This window comes from Periophthalmus magnuspinnatus, chromosome 3, assembly GCF_009829125.3.
Source record: "Periophthalmus magnuspinnatus isolate fPerMag1 chromosome 3, fPerMag1.2.pri, whole genome shotgun sequence".
Lineage (NCBI taxonomy): Eukaryota > Metazoa > Chordata > Actinopteri > Gobiiformes > Gobiidae > Periophthalmus > Periophthalmus magnuspinnatus.
The window spans coordinates 29556684-29580389 of record NC_047128.1 but is presented as its reverse complement, the minus strand read 5'-3'; the positions used below and the strand labels follow the sequence as shown (position 1 = coordinate 29580389).

Here is a 23706-nt window from a genome sequence, read left to right as displayed (position 1 = left end):
CCGAGCTGCTCATCTGTGTGTATTTCAGTATGCCAGTCTCCTCCTCCTTCTATCTCTACTCCTCTCTCTCCGTTCACAGACAGGGGCGGTCGTTCTCAGTCTGCGCACATATTCCACTTGGCCACAATCACTCGGAGTCCACAGACACAGCGCTGATTGAACGAGCGGAGGAAAAGGGGAGGCTCGTTTTCAGAGCACATGATTGTGTTAACGCTGGGGTTCCACTATAGGGCTCTGATTCCGGTCCGAGGCTGAGAATAAAGAGACAACAAAGAGTTTACATCCACTGAAGGGACCAGGATCGTTCTAACTGTTTTTAGTTCTTAGTGGTTTTATATCTGAGGAAAAAACAAAGAAAATAGTGCTCTCCGCGCGTAAGAGAAAAAGTTCACCATAATGGACATGCATTGAGCGGCTTCGGAGCATCACAAACTCTGACATTTTCAGCCTACTCAGGAGTTTGTTCGGGATCTAAGAGAGATTTATAACTTTTGTTTTAATTCCCGCTGTGACGGTGAGGCTCGGAGGAGAGCGGAGAAATCGTCTTGGGAAAAGCCGGAGGAGTGCGCACGGCTCGGCGCTGCACTGACCAGAAGACAGGACACGGGAGCAAGGTACGGAATGTAAACCTGTCCCCAATGTCCGTATTTGGCGCCATCCTCGTGCACACTCTGGACTTTGCGTTCTAGACCATTTCGCTCGCCCTGAGGTGCACAGCTTTTTCTTTAAAACCTTTATGGAGAAGGAAAAAGTTTGCACAAAACAAGACAGTTAACAAACTTGATAAAAAAAGATATTTGTGGAACAATATTTATTTAAACATTATATATGCTAATTAAAGTTCTTCATTACAAAATCCTCCAGTGGATTGCCAAACTAATTCAGGATGCATATTTTGTAACTTTGAAAGTGTGTACAAAGTTCTGTGCCAAAGATCACGTGAAGTAGGAGAAGGGGCCAAAAGGGACATGAGAAATGGGAGGACACAGAAGCAAGACCAGCACCTCTATTGTAAAGCAACCTTACTTTTATCAAGATCCTTCACAAAGATAACAAGTTCACATCAAGTATAAAGATGTATCTCAGTGTTTTTGATTTACTCATCTATGTGGTGCTGGTCTCCAGTGATCATCTCTTTTGTTCTTGATAATCCTCCACAAATACACATGTAATCCATGTGTGTTATGTCCTGTCCTTATTCCTCACTCTCCACACACCTGCTCCTAATTCAGAGAACCAATGGTAACTTTTGTCACAAATAGTCCAATCCTGTCAATCTCTGCAGCACATAGCTCTTGTAAGCCCCCTCCCTTAATCCTCGATTTGTGATTGAATTACCTGCCCTTTGGGTTGAATGAGGATATACAGTAGGCTGCGTGCCCAGACTAAATTGCTTTGTAATATTATTGTCAAGGCTTAAAATGTTGTAATCTAGTGGCACAGAAAACATGATTCCAAACAGTTAAGTTGTTTTCTGCTTGTGCTTCTTTTAGGTTATGATGCAACTGAGCTGAACATGGACTTTTTCTGGATTTTGTTATTTTGCTGCATTTGCTCACATGCCTGGGCACAAGGAGTTTATGGTAAGAATATCATATTTACTAATGGACCTGTAATAGCCCTCCACATCAAAGCGCAGGCTACCTGATGGGGTTCCAGTGTTAATTTGTTCAATTATTAGCCCGTAGCCTTCATTAAAGAGCTTCTTAGTGAACATATGAGTTTCACTGCCACATGCTAATAAGACTGGCATTTAAAATAGTATGAGAATAGCTTCAGGGAGGATCGACAGCAAATTAACTTGAAAGGGAGGTATTAATTCTTCGAAAGTCACACAAGGCGGCTGGAAAACATCCAGAAATACCGCAAAGGGGAACCCACCTAGTGTAAATTTAATTCTATTCCACTCTCAGGTTGATATAAATCTTCATGGCAGAATAATGAACGCACGGGGAAAAGGAGACAAAAACAAAGTCATAGTCAGGATTCAGAAGACATTTCACAGACAGTGCCATTTTGGTGCATTAAAAGTTTGAAATGAGAATAATTGTAATACAGAACCAGAGGCGGATGTACTTGAAAAGTCAGATAAAAATTAAGTATTTGAATAATAATCACGTAAAGGAAAAACTACCAAACAATATGAAACTAGTCAGTGTAATCCAGGAGTGGTCCATGGTAAGAAAACAGTGTCGAGATGACTACCATTGAAACTATTGAAATCTTTCCTTCCACAAATATGAAATCAAGGTGTTTTTCCAGTATTCTGCTTCAGTTACTAGTACTTTGATAGTATTTGTATTAGATTATACATAGAAATACTCCTGCAAACGATGTCATATCACAACCTCAACCAGCCTTACTACTATTCATACTTTGTATCCCCACTTCCTGTCATATTTTTCTCTGTTTCAATGTTTAAAAATACTTAATACAGAACTTTTAGGACCATTCAGTTGTTTTCTCTTAAGATTCTTATACTTTATGCTGTGCTGTGGTCTCTTTTCTTTTGGATAGAAGCGTCTAGCCAGATTTGCGCACTGTCCCTCGGGGCTAGGTAAACTCACAAAATGATCTGTCAGTTCTGATCCTGTGATTTTGACGGTTAAAACCATGTGGCAGCCTTAGAAAACAGGTTCTGTTTAGTGGTAGTGTGGCAGAGTGCTTCTTGTCATAAGCAATCGCGTGGGCCCACACTCATATCGCACACACCCATTCGCTCAGTATATCTCTCATGTACTAATCAGCTGGTAACTCCATCTGCCGCCATTGATTATGTATTATATTATGTGTTTGTGCTTTTGAGTTCTTACATTGATCCTTTCTGCCTCATCTTTCACTTCTATTTTGGGTTTTATTTTGACAAAGAGGTGGTTTTGTTCTCTGCGACAGCACTGGATAAGGTCAGGGGGTACACAGTGCGATATAAACCATCACGCACATCGGTTTTATGTGTCAAACATAGCCATACAATAAAACAGGCGTTACATGTTTTTTATAGCTTGACATTGCTTATCTGGGATCATCTTTATTTTACGTTTTCCTGATGCATTTGTGATAAAGCCAGGATGGCCAGTAGTAACTATGTCATAAGACAGTTTAAAAATGCAATGTGGGAATTGTAATAATTTTTTAAACCTTTTTTTTATATCAGTTGTCAGTTCTGGGAAATGTTTGCTCGTAAATGATCCGACAGACATCCATGGGCGAGTGCCTGTTGTGCTTTGAAATGAATGAGAAGTATATTTGCGCTTAACAATTCCTTCTTGTGGTCTGGTGTGCTCTCAACATTTCCTTTCTCTCTAGGGCTGTAAGACAATTTTAATCGAGAACGAGATTCAGTTGTAATTGTCACTAATATGCTTGGGTATTTTTTTATTGACAGGTCTATAGCTATTCCTCTGTCAGTAAAAGCACGTGGTCTGGAGCAGAGTTCAGATTTTGGAGGAAGAAATTTGGCTATTTAAAAGTCTGTATCGTTTATCTTCATGAAATCTATATTGAAAACTATTTGTAATGTAAAATAGAAGCAAAAAATTAGATTTTAAAGATGAGGGAAAAAATTTGTGGTAGATTTTTTGGCAAATCACCCAGTCCTATTTCACTGTACCAAGGAGTGTATTATTAATATATCAATTAGTGAATCTAAATGACCCATAGTGAATGAATATAAGGTGGTGAGTTGTCTTGCTGGTAGTTACAATATAATCAACGTATGAAGGTTTTACAAATGCAGTTACATATTGCTCTAGTTAGTCCTTATTCAAACATGTTCATTTCTGATTTAAATACCGTAATATGCTGATTAGAGTTGAGAATTTATGCATGCTTGCCTCCTGGGCTCTGTCACAAATTCTCATCAGATGCTGCATTGCTGTGGTGTAGTCCCGGAGTTTATTAAGCAGGAAAAATCCTCCTGCAGTGTCGTCTTGAGCAAAGTTGCCTTTTAGTCACTGCTGAGGGAGTCCCAGCTCTTTGTGAGTATGTTAGATCCACATTTCCCCTGCGATGCCTGTAAAAGTAGTGCTCAGCTGTGCGTACCTGTGGAGCAGCTCTTTTATGTCGGCAAATCAGCGGCAATCAGAGGGGCTATTCGGGAAGAACAAAACGCTTTACAGTGTTCCGCCATTCCAGTAAACACATAAGGACATCATGGGGGGAAAAAACTACTTATTCTCGCTGTGTAAACATGTGTAAACTGTTTTTTCATTTTTAAAAACTTGTTTAGCACGTGCAGGAGCAGGCAGATGCGACACGGTGTCCATCGGGAGCCAAAGCTTTGCGAGTGTTGCTTGATTGATGTCAGCGCTTTATGTCTGTGAGCTTCATTTACTGTGGCTGCCCCCGGGTCTATTCGAAAACTGTGTGTGTGTATGTTTGCCCAGGACGCCTTGTGCAGGTGTTACCTCTCATGTGTGTGTCTGTGTCTCTGTGTGTGTGTGTGAACGAGAGTGTTAATGTGAAAATTGCATGTGTGTGTACGAGGGAGTCCAATGCTGTGAGCTCGCTTGTTTGTTGGCATGTGGGAAGTGTTTGCGTGGCCGCCTCACTTTTCTTCCCACCGCAACAGTTTGCTGGCTCAGCAGGGACTTGTAGATCCGTCACTGTTCCTCTTGCAGCGCTGTGCTATCGATTGTGCCTGTGTGAGTTTTGATAGGCTGTCAAAAAGCTCCCATCTCGTGTCAGTAACAGAGAATGGATAGCCGACAAATTAGCCTCAAAAGCAGATGGGAAGATAACAAGTTTGCTTGATAGATAACTATTTGATAGCCCTTTGATAACGATTGGTTTTTAATGTTCATTTTAAAGCAAATGAGGGGGAGCACAGAAAGTGGGTAGTGTTCCCAAGCATATGTCCCAACAGTGTAAGTTATTTTTAAGATACTGTAAAAAGTGTTGAGCCAATTATGGTGAGAATAAATGTTTTATAATAGATCCTGCTGCCTGTCAAAGTAGATGCACTCTATACGTATAATATTGTGTTAATTAAAGGTCAGAAATGCAGGTTTAAGGTCCCTGGGTTGGGTATTTTGATATTTAAATAGGTAACAAGAACTTTGGGCTAATAGTGCACTGTATTCTCATTCAGACACTAAGATATGTTGCTATTAAAATATAAAACGTAATTATATAAAGCCTGTACCAGACTGTAAACCCACAGCGAAAATGTTAACTGGTTATTTTAGACCTGATAGGGCATTCTCAGCATGTGCTTATTTTTAGAAAGGCGTAGCTTTTGACCGCGGATGCCCTTGCTGTTGTAATTCTCTCAATTTATAAAAGCTGAACACTTATTCTTGTAAAATGACTGTGATGAAACCGACAGCCACGGAGGATATGACTTATCTGCTGGAGGATTTGACAGTTGCAACGTCAATACAAACAAGTCGTACCAGAAAAGTGTCTCTTCAACTTGTTTTTTTGGCGCTGCATCACACTTTGCCAAGCAACACAGTTCACAGGGACACCAAATTATTGATCGCTCTCAAAGTCACACCACACCATTAGCTGCTACTGTAGACGTGCATCAGTCTGCAATGTGATGCTTCATTTTTGGCTTGTTAACAGGAAATCTAATGAACCAAAGTCATTGCTTGTACTTAACGTGGTTTTATACTCGTTAAGGGTATTCTCTTACCATCACATCATATATATCTGTGTACTTTATTTCTGTTTTCTTTTGACGTGATTTGTTAAATGCTAAGTGCTTTGTTTCAGCTACCGTATCAGTTAATTGGTTAAAGGCGTACTTGTGTAACTGCTTTACTTTATTTGGTTACCTGCTTGTCTTGTTTCATTATTAAGTCACAGGTAAGATCTGTGGAGAGGTAAGCCCATTCACAGTAGGGATCTATGTTCTTTTTGAGCAATGAAACACTTGATTGAAAAGTAAGTGAATAAATACAAGACAGAATGGAACATTTCAAGCAACAAAGCAATACAAAAATAAGTTACATAGTGTTATAGTGTTAAGTTTAAATGAAAAAAGCAAAAAAAAACCAAAATAACATTAAGCATCTCGTCATAAGTTTGTGAATAAATAAACATTCATGGTCAAAATAGTTTTACTTGAAAACAAGACACAATTGAGTTTCAAAGTCTGAGAGAGTTTTGGCATCGCCACTGGCCATGCAACAAAGTAGTACAAGAGATTTAAAAAGTGAAGAAGTAATATGCCTTAATTGCACTTAAACTTAACATAACTTTGAAGATGATGCCTTAGGAGGAATGTGAGCCTGGGAATTCAGTTTTAGTGTAGAAACAAACGCCCAACAGCCAACATAGAAGATCTTATTAATGCTTGAAGCCATCCTGCTGCATTAGCCGGCTGCCAGGTTGAAAGGCACTGACCTAGAAAGACGACATTTCCAGGTTTACCGACCCTGGCCACTATACAGTAAGTTCCCCAGTGACTTTAGCTCTCCCCTCCTCTCACGTCAGCACTTTTTTGTTTGTCTCTTTTATGTCTTTCTGCTGCAGAGTTTATTTTGGATGCTGAATATTGCCCTTTTCTAATAAGCATTCATAATTTATGGGTGGCTCTGGGGCAACGAGGAGAGGAAGAAGGAGAGAGGAGAGAGATGGTGATAGGAAGAGACTGGAGCATTAATCTGAGATGTGTTTGATAGTGCTTTGCCTCCCACAGACGGACAGCTACAGTTCTGCCCACACGCCACCAACATTGTTTTTTATCCTCAAATACACCTATGCATGGGTCAAAGGAAAGGTGGAAGTAACTAGATACTTTGACTTAGCTTAGAACTTTTACACATGTATAAAAAAAAAAACTTTACTCAAAATTATTTCATGAGTACTTCTAACCATGGTGGTAGTAAAAGAGATGTGGTAGTACTTTTACGGGACACTACTAATGGTTGCAGCATTAGGTTATAATACTATTTGTTGCACTTTATAAGTAATCTTGGCACATTACTGAAGCACTTTTATGTGTTTGAAGCAACACTATATCTTAAGAGTATAATTGCAGTCTGCAGTCCACGCTCCCTGGTTGATTCTTACATAGATTTCATGTCCTTCATTTGAGCTGTGTAAACTCCAATCAATGTCACTATTAATTGAGCAATTGACCTTGATTAAGATTCGAGAATTAGTTTAATAACATATGAAATCTTCACAAAGCTAGGGTATTAGGTGGGATTTTGGATTTCGCATCATTAATGAAACACAGAACAACCGTTTAGAAATAATGAACTAGGCTATGGCATTTGGAGCTTTTTATTGTTACTTCATAATATTACTGGTTTTAGTGGCTGTTCCAAGTTCAGATCAGTGGAAAGTATTGTTAAAAAATAGGGTTATGCAAAAAAGCCTAACAAATCACAATAATAGTATTTCATTTAAACACAATTTGACCTCAGCCTGTTGTGTGCCCCTTTGTCAGTTTGTAATGGGCTTTAATTATTGTGAATAATATGATTTCATCCAGTTCATTTTCTTATTATAAGAGCGGTATTTTTATCATGGGGGTCACACTGCAAGGCCGAACTGTTTCTAGAAACGATTATTCAGCTCTGTCTGTCCTCTAATGCCTCCTATACCTTCCTTTGTGTCTACTTCTCTCGTGGTTCAAATTCCTGTTCTTCTTGTACAAAGACTGGATGTTACAGGCCGGTAACAATTCTATTAACCTGTGGGTCAGCTGTGGAGGCATAGGCCTGTGTCTGTAGAGATGTGTTGACCAGAGTTTACAGTGGCCCTTGCTTCTTAGGGCTAAACGATAACAGTGTTCACACAATCATGACACGGGAGCGCAGATGTATTAGCCAAAGTTCATCTATTACACTCAGAGGGCAAGATGGGCAGGGGCAACAGGTAAAGAGAACCTGATTTATACACATTTATGAAAGAAATGTCTTGGAATGTGACAATGAACAAAATAGACTGTGAGTGGAGTAAGTTAGTGTTGAGTAGTCAGAAAGTGTGTGGTCAAATAATGCAAAATAAAAAACGATCACACACCGGGACAGAAGGTTATGCTCAATTTTTAAACTGCACTAAGCCTGGTGTATTATTAAGCAGGTTCTCTGTGTTATCTATAAATTTAATTAATCTGAATCCAAGCCCAACTTTAGTAAATCTACCCAACCGAGCAATTCATCCAGACTTAAATTAAGCCAAAGCATCATAAGTCAACACTAAGGTTACCAAAACGCTTATAGGTTTCACATTACTTAACCACGTTCTTGCACGCATTCTAGCATTTTACAAGCAATAACCCAGCCCCTAAGGATTCTTTACATTTTCTTTGCAACATATATGTAAAATTTATTTAAGATTGATTTTAAATATATGCTGAATAGAAGCAATATCATAGTGTTCTTTTTTTTGTACACCTATCTGCATTGCACCGAGCATCCTGGTGATCTGTCACAGCCAAATTTATTGTAGCTTTCACCCCCCGAGCCTCTTACTGCGCTTGAGTCTTTTGCTGCTGAAAAAGCGCTCTTCTGTTCATGTTAATTACAGCTTCACATGCAGGAGCCCACACAGCCTCACCTTGCAGCGCTCGCGTACACTCACCTTCTACTGAACTCTTAGGTTATTACCTCACTCTCTCCCACACTCCTCTCTGTGCAGTGGGGCGCTTTAGTCAGTGTTAAACAAATGCCTACATACATAGAGGAGTGACAGTGGACGACTCCATTACTCACTATGTCTTTCAAGATAAAATGTTTTGTGCTGTTATGTATATTGATGAAGAAAATATACACGATAATACTGGAATTATCAGACACAATAATCCTGAAGCAAAATATAAATCTACAGTATCATTAAAGCCACAGTATATAATGTTTTAGCCTAAAAAAAAGATTGAATTAAAAGCATGTTTTTTAATTATTTTGGTTGATTATGTTTTTTTTAATTTTTATTTTTTTTATGTTATTACACTGAAAATGCGTCTTTATTTTGACGAGCTTGCATCTACACAAACCTGTCTTGTATGTGAGGAGGGCCTCGTACTGCTTAATCCCATGGAAATGTTATTCTTTTGGCAATAATATTCCACAGTATGGCATAAAACTTGTCAGATACCATGGAGAATGACTTTTTATTATATGGAATCATGCAGGTGATTTGCAACCTCAAGAAAGTTACATACATTTACGTAGTTATGTACCTTTAAAGAATACGAGCTGCAATAAATAAATGCAATAATGAAACATTTCCAAGTACCACCATAAATATTGTCCCCAAAAATGATTGTTCCATCTATCATTTATTGAACCATAAGTGGATATAGTAATTATTGTGACAGCCCTATAACTTGTGAAAATTATGTGACACTGTAATACATTTTTAAAAATATGGATTCAGCATATTTTGCAGTTAAAAGTATCCAAAGATGCATTAAAGGCTTTAAATTATGCAACTGTATTAGGCTAAAAAAAGTGAACTGTCATAGTATATAGCCCCTTAAATTATAGACATAATCCCCCTTTAATCAGTCCCTTTATGCGCAGATATTCTTCTTACATGTTTTCAGTCAGTTGTTGCTCCTGTCCCAGCTTATATGAGGTATGTTGCCACTATCAAATACAATGTACATGTCCCGTGGGAGGACTAATCTGCCAGCCTGACTTCCCTGCTCACTGTAGTGCTGTCAGACATTATCACATAGCAGTTGGCACACTTTAATTCAGTGGAGATGGTAATGTGGCACCATTACGTAGATGTGTTTTACCTGCATATGATTTGGCTAGTCGCCTCGAGAGCAGCTCTAAAGTGTGGGGTTTGTCACTGCATGTGTGGAAGGGAATCGTGCGTGTGTGTGAGAGAGGAGGGAACATTTGGTTGGTAACTTATTCATGAAGGCAACAGGACAGTTGTGAACAGCGGTGAGAACACGTCTGATGTTCAGTGTTTTATCTATTACTGTTCATTTCATTGAATGTTTGTCATTTATATTGACTCTTTGGTTTATTGGCCAAACAGAATCAAATATAAAGTACATCACATAAAGTAAAGTACATCCTTGCTGGATGACCCAGTGCATGGCTGGGGTGGCTCCCGTCCTGCCGTGGGTGGGCCTTAGTTGAGAGGGCTCTGGCCCTACAGACTTGAACTCTACCTGCAAATGGATGTGCATTAGTCCTGGACATATCTGCAGCCTGCCCTTGGGAGTGGATCTCTCCTTCACTGTGTTTCTCCTCGAGGTTTGTCTTTTTCCCAGTGTTTTTTTTTTAGTTTTTCCTTGCCGAGAAGGAGGGTCTAAGGACAGGGGATGTCCTGTGACACTTATCCATTTGCTTGTTTTCTGTTGATTCATTTGTTTGTCTGTTTCTCTTTCATTGTTGATTTTCTAACTTTCTGTTGGTTAAATCATTTCTCTTGTTCAGCCCTAAGAGGCGACTGCTGTTGTGATTTTGGGCTTTACAAAAATAAATTTAATTGAAATTGAATTAAAATAAAAAAGTTAATAAAATACTATTAGTTGCTACTGCATTTTAATCTAGTAGTAGGTGTGACAGGCCAGCATATGTTTGGGCTGGTCCCAAGCCCTGCAAGACTGAGAAAAATGTCTATTAGAAAGGTTTTCTACTTTTGTTTTGTTTTTGCTAGTATTTCTTTAAAATGTGTTTTGCTAGCTCTGTTCATGAAAACTTTATTGCAGATATCTTCTCTGCTCACAATACAATAGTAATGCTCTACTTAAAATACAATTATTAAAAGTACAATCATTATAATAAGTAGTTGTTGTTTTATTATTTAAGCTTCCAAGAATATATTTCAGTGTGTTGATTTCCCTGGAGACTCCCACTAAAATAACAAGTTATCACACTGCTACTTACATACATTGATTTGCCGTTGTTTTTATTACAACAGAAAGTTACTAAATCCTATCTCATTTTAATTAATTTTTAGAAACTCATTAATTCCTTTCCACTATGCTCACTCTCTTCCCCCTTGTGCCCCAAACCCCAAACAACAAACAAACAACCGCAGCTGCACGTGTCAGTCATGTTCAACTAAACTTTCTGACAGTGAGATGGGATCAGCGCTGGTGAATCCATCTCCAACTCCTACGCACGTTTTCCTCAATAATTTAGCGCTTCAAGCCGCTGGGAGATCTCACATCTTCTTCTTGCCTTCTCAATCCAACTGACTCTCCTGGTGGCCCTAAAAATCCCCTTGCACTTAAAATGTTGGAAATACTATCCAGGTCTGCCCCTTTAAACTTCACAAGAAAAGGGCTGTAATCTTGTGGATTTGTTGCAAAAGTCCCTATGTTGTCAGAATAGCAATTTACCTGCCACCCATCCACATCCTTCCTCTCTCCCTTACTGTCTCGTCTCCACCTCGCGACTAAACTTGTACCTGTCAGAAGAAATGTTCCCGGCGCCTTCTGCTCTTGCCTCCTTCACTGCTCTCTTGATCCTCTTGCCTTTCCTAGCTGTCCATAAGACCGTCATCCAATCAAATGTACCCAATTCATTCCAGCCTAAACCCGCCGCTCATCCCATCACTAACATTCGGAAATAACTTCTACTTGCAACACGTTCCTCTTAAAATCCCTCTCTCCTTGTCATCTTTCCGGCTATCATTTGCCGATTCAGTGGCAAACATCCGCCTACCTCTCCACTTAGTGCATATATAGGACATGGTGCGCGCTGTCACGGGGAGGCAGGGGAAAGGCTCATATTGGGGGGAGTCAGGAGACAGGTGGGCTAGCGGAGGAAATGAGGCCAGTGAGGTGCTCAGAGAGGAGAAGTGTGTGGGGATCTGGTGGGTGGACGGAGACACCAGTCCTTGTTAGGAAGACAGAAATACAATGGACTGCATTGTCACCTGATTTATGTACAACTGTACATCAATACAGCGCTGAACGTATTGTTTTTATGGCTTTAAGTTTAGATGAATAGTTGAAAAAAGAAATGTATAACAGTGTATATGTTATAGTGTTTATTCAGTGACTAAATGTCTATACGTAAACATGATCAAAAAGTATCATTAGTACCCAAGTATTAGTATCAGTATGCATTAGAACAAGCTCTAAATTGATACCCTTCGCTCATTTTTGTTTGTTTATTTAATCAATCTCATAATTTTGTGTAAGATATTTCAAAAGTTATATGCAAAGACCAGATGGCTAATGAACAAGTTTCTTCTTCAGCACCATGGACAGTTCCTCTGTTTTAACTCGCCCTCAAACAATGAACATACATATTCATCTTATTGTACAGGTATTCTACTTATATACTGCTATTGCATTATTGTATTTAATTATGCAGTGTTTTATATATACTATGAGAAAGCCAGTAAGAGACAAACAATTTCAAGGTTATTCTAAGTCAATCACTGTAATGGCTGTAACTCAGGCGCATTACTGCATCTAATTTCCACTAAGCATCCATCTTGATGTGATGAAGGCCTAATGTTTAAACGGAATGTTGTAGCTCTTCAGTGCTGTCAGGGAAACCATCTGTAGCTCAGGAAATATTTTGACATCTAACTTAGCCACAGCTGTGATAAGGAAGAATAACAAATTTGCATTTTTTAACAAGATTGTTAAAGCAGACCTCACTTACTTGTTAAACTGAGAGCTGATGAAACAGAGCAAAGTAATTGTTATCAAGTGTACTTAAAAATCCAGAAGTGAAGGATGCATAGCTCAGAGGAAGATACACACAATCACAATAAAAAGCAGGAGGCACCGAGTGACACCGAAAAGGTCTGGGCCATATACAAGCAGAGCAGCTAAAAGAAGAAAGGCTCCCCCAGAGATCTGCAGACCTCAGGAAATAAGAAGAAACACAGGAACAAACCACTCTGGAAAATCTATACAGGGAGGAGAATGGAGAAACAAATTTATTTTAAACACAAGACTTAAATCATTGTGCTTAAAATTTAGAAAGCTGACAGTTCTAGCAAACAGCTTCAACTTACTGCAACTTTTTCACTCACAGAATCACATGCGTGCCCTTTGAAAGCAGTACAGTGTGTAAGTAATCATTGCATTTTTTATGTTTGTGATTGTTTTCATTAATGACACAGCTCTGGCAGTATGATGTTTGTGAGAGCAACGTAACATTATTAGATGTTCCATTTCTCTTCAGTACATATTAACCAACAAGGGACTGGGACTTTTGACCTGTTACTGCTCTTCATTACATAAAGTAGACCTGTCCTTCACAGAGAGGCGGTGAAGCACAGTAGTGGTAGTATTACTCTTTTTTGTGTGTTGTTGGAGATTGGTGCTGTATTCCTCTCTTATGATTCAGATCTAATCTCTTTCCACACAGGAGGCCTTCCTTCTATACCGGATACAACCATGTCCATACACACACTTTCACACTTTCCTCTTTCTCACCTGTGAGTGATGTGGCACCAGACTATTATTACTCACAACAGGTTTTCACAGTGGAGGCATTCTTCTTGTATCTTTGCACTTAGTCTCATTTTCAACCTCATTCCTCTTTTGTCTGTGTTTTTAATCTTGCCCAGATGCCCTCTCTTCTCATGCCTGGAACACCCTGCATTGCAAACACAACCTGTTCTCAGGGGTGGGTGAAGTATTGAAGTGGACCACAGAGCAGGGAATGAAGGAGGGAAGGGAGAACTGGATGAAAGAAAGTGCAGTAATAGATTCACAGGGACTGGGTGGAATCACTGGAACCTATTCTGATTGTGATTCTTGTTGATGTCATAAAATAAACATAGCACTGGCACTACTGGTTTGTTAAAAAAAACATTTTTTTTTGAGAGTTGGTATGTTTTTCCGACACAGACCATTATTCAATACGCTGCTTGACTTTCTCCCATTGTCTACCTGACTGAGAGAGCTCAGGTTGGAGCTCGGAAAGGTACATTTTATTTATGAAAACACTGTGAGTAACCCAAGTGCTAATATGTAAAAATTAATGTAGTGAAATGTGAGTGAATCAAAAGGTACTTTATATTGCTGTATATAATGCATTATTATACTGCTAATGCGGCTTCTCTGGTAACCACCAACACTCACACACACCACATTCAAACTAGGCAATGTGGAGGAAGTGTCTTGCCTAAGAAAACAACACTTTCTACCACATTTCAAACTAAGGTCATGTGAGGTCTAAGGTCTGGCTCCTTCTCTCGATGTAAACATCAGACCCACAGGTTGGTGATGAGATTCCAGCTCCCACAGATGAATGCTGTCGTTGTGTCTTTGGTCAAGTCACTTAATCCACCTCGCCCCGAGTGTCTGCGTACACTGGTGTATGAATATGTGTGTGAATGGGTGAGTGGTTCCTTGATGTAAAGTGCTTTGAGTGCCTTGAAGGTGGAAAAGCACTATATAAATATGTGACTATTTACTCTCTACAAAGCCATGGAGTTCCATTGTCTTGAATAAATAAATAAATTGACATATATGAAGCACATCTTTCAACGGGAGCATCTATTGTAAAGTCACAAAAAAGATTTCACACAGCGACTAGTCCACTGTCTAGTCCCACCCCTTCCTTGATGGAATGTCTTAGCTGTGTTCAGATCTCTAAGCAGACAAAGTACGGCTTGTCTCTAACCTTTTATGGACGGCCTTTGAAGCAGATCCCAATTACAGGCTAATACAGTCAACATTGTGCACAGCAGTCATGAACACAGCACATTTGATCTGGTCTCAGCATGCAGAATAAGGGGACTATTGTAAAATATATTAACTGCTGCGATTCCCCTGCTTTTGACTTCTATAAGGACTTTATTGGTTGTTCTCTGCGGTGGGTCTGAGATGAGAGGGAATAATAAAACAGCTCAAATGTGTTATGATTTCAGTTACCCACAGTTAACCCTTGTTGATTTTCCACATCACCAAACTAAAGATTTGACATTTACTGTAATTTGTCCAGGACTATTTGAATATTTGAATCTCTCGCTCTCTCTCATGAGACAGACTTTTCTAATTGCTACTTTTTGTTTTGGCAGTTGGCTCTTCTTAATCCTTGCCAGAGAAAATATGTTATTACTGATGCCAAATTAAATTGAAAAATTTTGATGCAATATGAATGTGCTTGGGCATGATATCGGCTTCCTGCCAAACTGTTGATAAATGTGTTTTGGCTGAGCGTTGATTCTCCCCTTCTGAAATGCATGCCAGGTTAACTTTTACTTTTAGCTTCTGTCCTTGACCGTGTATTTAATAAACAAATCGTCATAGTCACAATCTTGTGTTTATCCATATCTGATCTGTTCACGTGTCTATATCACAGTGACATCAGTTTGAGACGACTAAGTGCATGTGATAATCTCTAAAGGTGTGTTGTCACTAATATTTTTGACTTTGAGCAAAAAGCTTTTTCATGGATCAATATTTTATGACGTTCAGAGATTCATAGTGTTCTTTTATTCTCTCTTGTACTCATCGCTCAGCTGCTCCCCTGTGTGTGCATAATCATTTGGACAGAACAAGGGTTTAGTCACTTTCCCTCTTCTGTACATGTCAAATTAGATGACCTCTTTATTTATCCAGGCATTGGATTATTAGATGAATTCAAGGCACTTCTGTATTTGGTAAAATCTGTATTTGATGTATGTTTGGAGCTCTGGGTAACTGCAATGCACTGGCCGAGCCTCCTTTTTCAGATCTTGGCAAGAAACTTGTCAATAACTTTTGTCAATACTCGGTGACCTATGGCATTAAGAATTTATTGAAATGAATAATAAAATTAATGTGAAAAACTGTGCCAAGGGTGATCCTTTGTCTATAGAAGTGACTTTGAGCTAAGTTTGAACAAAGTGGACTGTATGAGTGGCCGATCCTTCATGGAGAAGTGAGAGTAAATACAAAACTTGTCATCTATAAAGATGTGCGGTACTCTGTCTGCCCAAATGATAGAGCGACCACACAAGGTCAGCTCAAAGTCCTTTATCAGAACATGGATCTGTCATGTCACTGCTGCTGCCCCAGGCCCTCATCCCACTTTAATGTATCTGATACCAAAGTGTCACTCTCACCTCTGCACTTGCCCAATATCAACCCTGGGAGTACAAGTACCAAAACTTTTAAGTAGAGCTTAGGCCTCTCAACATAACACATTTTGAAGCGCGATATATGGCTACAGAATTATACAGCGATAAACGATAATATACTTAATACGACTTAATGCCACTGACACAATAACCAATCATTCAAAAGGCCTGAGCAGCAACAAATGAATAGCAAAATGAACCAATAATTTGTTAGTTCATTAAGTTAGTTTAATTTAACCCTCTACACCTCAAATCTTACTGTATTACATCAAAATAGCCAAAGTCTCCCCACTTTTACAACGAAAATGTTTACGCGATAAATATTGAGCCCCACAATATATTCCTCCAGCTTTCATATATTGAATGTCGATATAGTAATTATCATGGCAGACCTAGCAGAGCTGACTATTAACTTTGAAGTCAAACGGTACCCACCTCCTGAAGTGTAACTCTGTGCTGTCAGTCGGTAAGGTTGAGGTTTGAAGCTGGATTAGTGGTGTGTCTTCTTACCACTCTGAGCTGATCTGAGACACATGTAGTATCTGGGACTGAGAGCGCCCTGACAGGGTCTGTATGACTTACTGTAGTAAAAAACTCTTCAAATACCACTTTTGAGTTATGTCTGACTTTTCATGTTATACAACTGAACTTGAACTTGACCAGGGTTGACTTAAATTGTATTTGTTTGTTTCTATTTCTGTATCAACACACATCAAAACCTGTTAACAAAATATACTGTGGTAATTAATTGTGACATATCAATATTTAATACAGTTACATTTAAATGAAGTTATTGATGGTTTCTTACCGTGTTACATGCATAAGCCCATTAAACACTGAGGGATGGTCTGTGTAAGTCTATTGCTAATCTATATATGCACATGTTTATATCTGGACACAAACAGCCCTAACTCACCATGGGACACATTCTATAAAGTGAATATTGAATTAGCCGCAATGCTCCAGAAAGCATAAGGGCAGGGTCCATCAGACATATTGACTGGGATTACAGCGGCTGATAACTCACACCTGCCCAGAGCCGCACACAGGAACACACACATTATTGAATGAGTACAGGTGGTGCTCTGTGGTCTGCTGTGGTAGTAATAGCCTCATTATTCATTGGGCTGCTGTGCTTATACACTCAGCCACGCCAAATGGAGTAAAACCAGGGCTCCGTGCACACGCAAACACATTCTCACGCACACATCATATTTCTCCAATGGGTGACCTACATTGGATGTGAATAAGATAACTTTAACATGAGTGGTACCCTTGACCAAAGCCTGTTAATATTGACAATGATGTCTATAAACTGACTAAAAGACCTTAGTTTGCAAGGACCCATGGGAAATCATGCAATACATGTTTGAGGGAAAAAAAAATCATGCTAAACTCAGAAGGTTAAGACACTGCCTAAAAAGTCACAAGCTTCATGTCTTGGTAACTTCAAAATTATATTATTATACATGGGGGAAAAGTAGATCTTGCTAATCCAGAGGTTGTCAGTTCATCCCAGGGCAGTTACGGCTGTTGAAGTATCCACTGAGGAGTAAATGAATAATGGCTTTGAGAATCTTCCTGTATCTGTACAACACATTATAGTTTTTTTTAAAGATTCTGGACAGGATGGTTAACAAGTTCACTGTAACTCATTCAACATATTTGTCTATTCCATTCTCAAACTTTTTTCTGGGTCAAAAACTGCCCAAGATCAGTTCATGTAGTGCAGATAGCAGATTGCAGAAAGCAAAACTGTTCCACCTTGTAACATCATTAGGGAGTAATGTAAGTGCAGTAATCCCCAGTCTGGAGAAGTTTGTGTCAGAAGGAAACATCAGAAAAACACTTTGCCAAATGAACCAAAGAGTTATTGTAGCAATAGCCAGTATGGACCTTATTTAGGATTATTTGGATGAGTTTTGGAACATCTTGGTTGACAGAATTGATACCAAATCCACTGCACTTTACAAAGTTCCAGAATAAGCCTGGTTTATAGCAATCAAAAGTTTGGCCGCTTCCTCTCTTTCTTCAAAAATTTAATAAACATTTTTTGACTAAGCAAAGGGTGGTGGAATGAATATAAAATATAAAGACTATATTTAGTTGACTAGAGTTATTTAACATTTTTTTTTCATATATTTGATGCCTTCTGTATGTATATAAAATGTAGAAAGTAGTCAAAATAAAGGAAAAAAACAAAAACACTGAATGAGATGGTGTGTCCAAACTTTTTGCTTGGTAGTGGTTTATACTAAACTTATTTTGTTCAGACTTGTCCCTCTTTACTGGAGTGTGCTGGTCCACCACTAGGGAAGAATTCAATCAGTTCTTTGCAGGTCACCTCTTTCTTGTTGCTATTCATGAGAGAGTCAAGAGAAATTGAGCTGAGCTTGTAGAGCCGTAGGAGAAGGCCGTCTGATTGGATTTGTGTGATGCTTTTCAGAATAAACCTGAATTGTCATTGTTGTCCTGACCTTATTTAGAGACAAGCCAATGGAAACAGTGCAACTCAGGTAATTATTGAGGCCAAAAGGGACCTCATTATGTAAGCGTAATAATAGAAGAGAGAGTATGTGGGAAAGGCCAATCTCCATAGAGGGTAGCATAACATATTTGACTGTATGCATTACCAGAATAGGAGTGTAATAGGAGTGAAATGCACTTTGGTGAATTACTATGCCATTTTAATAAAGTGATCTAAAAACTTTGTTCTTTCAAACCATAATCTGCATATTCTCTGAGCTGGGGTTAATCGGTGCAGACGATGCTTTTTGTGATTTTAGAAAAGAGCAGAGACAGCCGTGAGACAGCTGTGGATTGGGCCGATAGGGACGTGTGCTGTACTGAGCAAATTTAAATATAACTCATTACAATTACATGGTTATATTTTACTCAAAGTACAAATACATGCTTAAAAATCTACTCATTTACAATACCATAAGTAATTGTAGTTAGTTACTTTCCACCGCTGGACATGTAGTAATTGTAATGGAGGTTAAGATTATAGTAGTTGGATTTGTTACTGCCTGAGGTATTAGTTTCTCTACACAATACTTCAACTTCTGACCAGAGCTGAAACCAAAATATGTGTAATGTGAACAGTGTGTACAATTTGTTGTCCACCTGCTATGGCCAGTGCACCATCTGAATGATGCATTCCCAGTGGTTCTTGCTCCTCTTGTGTCAGGACTTGCATCGGGGTCATGTTGATTGGTTGCTTTGCTGTCCGCTGGGAGACGCTCTGCTCCCCTGCGTCTCTGCTAAAGACAAGCCTTATTAATAGACGGATCTGAAAAGTGCAGCGTACGTTCTCTATAGAAGTGGTCACAGTTGAGGAATTTCATGTTTTTGTGCAGTATTGTGTTTACTCCCACTTGTAATATTGCTTGGCTGTTACAATAATATACATGACGAGGAGGAAATTGTCCTAGATCAGTGCTGGTTAAATGCTGACATATTGCTTTTGTAACCATGAAAGCATTAAGAGTCATTACTTTGCATTAGAATTTACCCATTTAAACGGTCATGAAAGACGGGCTACTTATGGACACGATTGTTATTGCTCAAGGTGGTGCTCACAAATGCATTTTCTCCCACAAGTAATGACCACACTGATGATGATGCCTCTTTCCAGATGAGTTGGGAGAGAATTGAAGTTTGAGGAAGATTTGAAGACGGGTGAGGGTGAAAGAAAAGCTGTAGAGGTATAACAGGCCCAGCTCACCCAGTGCCGGCAAGGATTCATGTCAGCCCTTGAAACGCATGGTTGATGTAGTCGCCCGTGCTCATGTCATTATCTTTCTGCATCTGAATATTTCATTGTTTCACTGTGTTGGCGCTGGTTGGCTCTGTACTTTGTGTTTGAGTGTTCTCCAAAAAACTAGGTTGCAATGCGTAGAAAGCAGTCTTCTGAAAAAAACAGGAAACACTACATAAATTAGTTAAGATAGTAACTGTACTGTTTAAGAATAAATTCAATAACTTTCATCATGGCAGTTTAATGACAGTTTTTTCCAACCATTTTAGCTCGTTTTTTGAACCTTGGTTTGGTCTGGTTTGATTATTTTATTCAAACGTGTATCTGAGCAGGGGCTTTGATTGGTCAAATCATTTTGGAAAGTTTGGTCTTTTTCTGAACATTTCACACAACTCTCTTTCAGAAACGCACATGATCAATGAATTCACCTTGTTTTTTCAATACTACAGATCTGTTCACACATGGTAAAGGAACGTTGGTCCTAACACTGTCTCTTTCAATGCAGAAATTCAAACAGAAAAACAAAAAAAATACAATTTATAAGCACCATAAATTGAACAGGGTCTCAGCAGAGACCTGCACACACTGTATATCTAGTGAGATGTATGTCTCGTCTAGTTTAATGTAAGGAACACATGCAGTACAAAAGCAGTGTTGATGTGTTTGATATTCTTTCAGTTTCTTCAGTTTTCTTTATTTCTTTTAATGAAATGCTGCAAAATCTAGTCTGAAATGGGTAATGTGTACATTTATTTACAAACATAGTACGTAAAATACTGTTTTAGATGAAAAGAAAAGCTTTTTCAGCCCAAAAGTCATGTGGGTAAAGTATGAACCCCAATGTCAGACTGTACTAAACCAGTGTTTCTCTGTGGCCACTGAGAGCAGGACTAATGCTTTTGAGCTGCAGTGTCAAATGATTGAAAGAGCACAGAAAAACACATGAGCAAAATCTGAGAGTTTTGATGTGAACACTGGGTTTGGAGGAAGATTTATCAGCTTTGAATAAAAAACTGGATTTTGCTGAGATAACATTTTGCCTAGGAGAACTAAAAGTCTGTTTTGAATTTTGCGAGAACTGTTTTGCAGATTTATTTGTCAATTTTCAATAGAGAAATTTATCAAAACGAGACTGAGACTGATGGGCACAGTTTGAGTTCTGGTGTGAAGTGCACCATATTATTCATTTAACAAAATCATAACAAAACAAAAAAATGCGGGTACAGTTCTAAAACATTTCAGTATTTGTCTTTGTACAAATTGCTGTGGCTGGAATGGCTTTTACTCCTCTGCTCTCTGCCAATTTCTTTCTTCTCTTTCTTGGTCAATTTGGTGATGTCGCTGTGGACTGTTGCTTGTATTGTGTGTCTTTGTTATGACATTATTGGCATTTTCATACTGTTAAAGAAGATCTGTTGTGTTTCTCTGTGGCATCTGTGACTTATTATGTTATAATTTGGACATTTTAAATCTCAATGTTTATCTAAAACAACTTAATAAAAGAAAGACATCCACTGACTTCTGAGAAAATGACAATACCCAATGGGAACTGACATAAACATCATCACAACAAAGAGCCCTTAAGTTATTGGCTCCTCCTCTGGATAGCTGCAGATCACTAGTCCTATGCGTATCACAAATTAAGAAAATAAAATTGGAGAATAAAGTAAATACAGAGCAGTGGAAATATACTGGTGGCAGTCAAAACGGGAATGGCATCTTGAAAATAAGCGATTAAAGATTGCTCAAACACGCATGAATCACTCCAAATACAACTGAGTGAGTAAATGGTGAAGGGAAACAAGTACAACATGGTTAAACACTACGAGAAATAGATTTTGCATAATAGACTTGCTTTAACGCTAAACTTTCTTAAGGATGTAAAAATATTGTTGATCGTAGCGTTAAAGTGAGTTTCAGCATTTAGGTAAATAACTGCTGTATTTTCTTTTGTACTGAAATTTAACTTGAACAATTGTGGGAATATGTAGTGTAAAGAAAGTGTTCTTATTAATGCTCTTTTTACGCTTTTTTAAACAGGTCATTTTAGCTCAACATAAGTCACTTCAAATCTGTCCCTCTCTGCTTTTCAACGACTTCCCTTTCCTCTTATAGCCACGAATTAAATGGCTTTCCCTTACATCCTCAGCTTCCTTCTCTCTTTTATCATCTTTTCCCCAGCACAATTCTTCATCCTTAGCTTTTTGTACCTGTTGTTCCTCTATCTGCCCCATATAATGCATATTTATTGTCTCTGGTTGGCTCTCATTGTGCATGTGCGCGGCGTAGACTACATGTGTAAATCTGCCGGCTCCCTGGGCTAACATACAGCCTTGTCTACTGTCACTAGCAACACAAACAACTATTATTTACTGTGTGATTTATTTATGAATTAAGTCTTTTAACTTTTTGCTTACATCCATTTCCCTGGGCGTGGAGGATGGCAGGGTTGATTAATTGTGAGAGGGATAGTGCACTACAACACATACTGTACACACATGCACACAACAAATGCACAAACGCACACACACACACGGGACATTATCATCGCACCTGCACTCGGAAAAGGACAGGCACAGACACAGAATACTGAGGCCCATTTACCAGAAGGACAGCAGCACTTTTCTGACTATTGAGTGGGGTCTTCTGGGAACGACAGGACAGAATACGAATCAAAAACAATCAACATCTGCACAAGCTACAAATCAGTACTCCCAGTAGTGACAATATTGCAATTCAGCTGCTAGTTTCACATTGTATAGAACTGCTAATAATGAGTTATGTGTACAATATAAGTATCAGGGAAATACAGTCTAACTTAAATGTGCTGAAACATGTATTTAAATCTATTAGTTTAGGGTCAAGTATGAGAGAAATGTGAAATAACTACCCACAGAAGTGCAGAAATATTACTTTTTTGAAATCTTACAGCATTTATTATTCATTTATCTTATTTTTATGTTACATTTTTACATTTAGTCAGTTCTTTTAGCAGTATTTTCAGATATAAAAGTCAGTTAGTTTTTGTTCTAACTAGCATTGTGATTATGATTTTAGTTTTTTTACTTTCTGTTCAAAGTTCACGTTTTAATAATGTCCAGAAGAATTGACAAAACTAATACAAAAATACACTTCAGGTCATGTTTGCACAGGTCTAAACTACAGGGTTTACAGCTTTGTTAATACTTGTTTATTTGTGGGGAAACTGTGGTGCTTTAAAAATGGCAGCCTTTCTGATTTGCTAATTGGGTTCATTCAAATTGTGATTTTGACTTTATAGTGATACATTGTGCAGCCCTAATGCAACAAAAACAATATACGGAACATATTATTAAAAATTTGAAGATATCCTGCTCCAAAGACACTTTATCATTTTGCAGGCCTTGTTTTTGCAGGTCACATAGGGTCGATCAGATAGACTATTATTCCCAAATCGTGCTGACGGTTATAGCAATTGCCTTGATTTATGTGATTTATAGAACACTATTGCAAGTACAGTTAGGAAATGAATGAATGTTTGTTTAGAGCAAATATACTGTTTAAATGTAGCCTTTTTACATACAGTTAAAACCAGAAGTTTCCGTACACAAAATTATGTCTATTTGCTAAATGCCAGAATAATCATCTCTCATTATTCTGGCATTTAACAAAAAGTAATAATTTTGGTAATCCTAATTGACCTGAAACATAAAAGGTTTAGTCTGATTTAATGTCATACAGTGAGAAAAAAGGTACATGTGTTGTATAGTATATGTAAACTTCTGGTTTCAACTGTAATTATGGTGAGAGAAAAAGACCGTCATTGTTCATGTGTGTCCCTCTGACCTGACTCCTGGCTCCGCTGCTCCCGGGGCCGCTCCCCTGGGTGTGCCCTGGACGTAGGTGAGCAGTAATCAGACTATTTAAGGTGCTCTAGTGTATGACATATTTGGAGAAAATAGTAACACTGTAGGCTACTTCTCTGATGTTACACAAGAAGG

At 38.6% G+C, this 23706-nt stretch overlaps 1 protein-coding gene across 1 annotated transcript in view; it reads left to right on the top strand.

The window, feature by feature from the left end:
* The first annotated feature begins 177 nt into the window (after positions 1-177).
* LOC117392261 (MAM domain-containing glycosylphosphatidylinositol anchor protein 1) overlaps positions 178-23706 on the top strand; it is a 133184-nt gene continuing 109655 nt past the window's right edge. Inside the window, exons 1-2 of the mRNA XM_033990315.2 lie at positions 178-614; positions 1494-1583. Of these exons, the coding sequence (XP_033846206.1) occupies positions 1517-1583 (67 nt within the window). The 5' untranslated portion in view covers positions 178-614; positions 1494-1516. The remainder of the gene's footprint in view (positions 615-1493; positions 1584-23706) is intronic.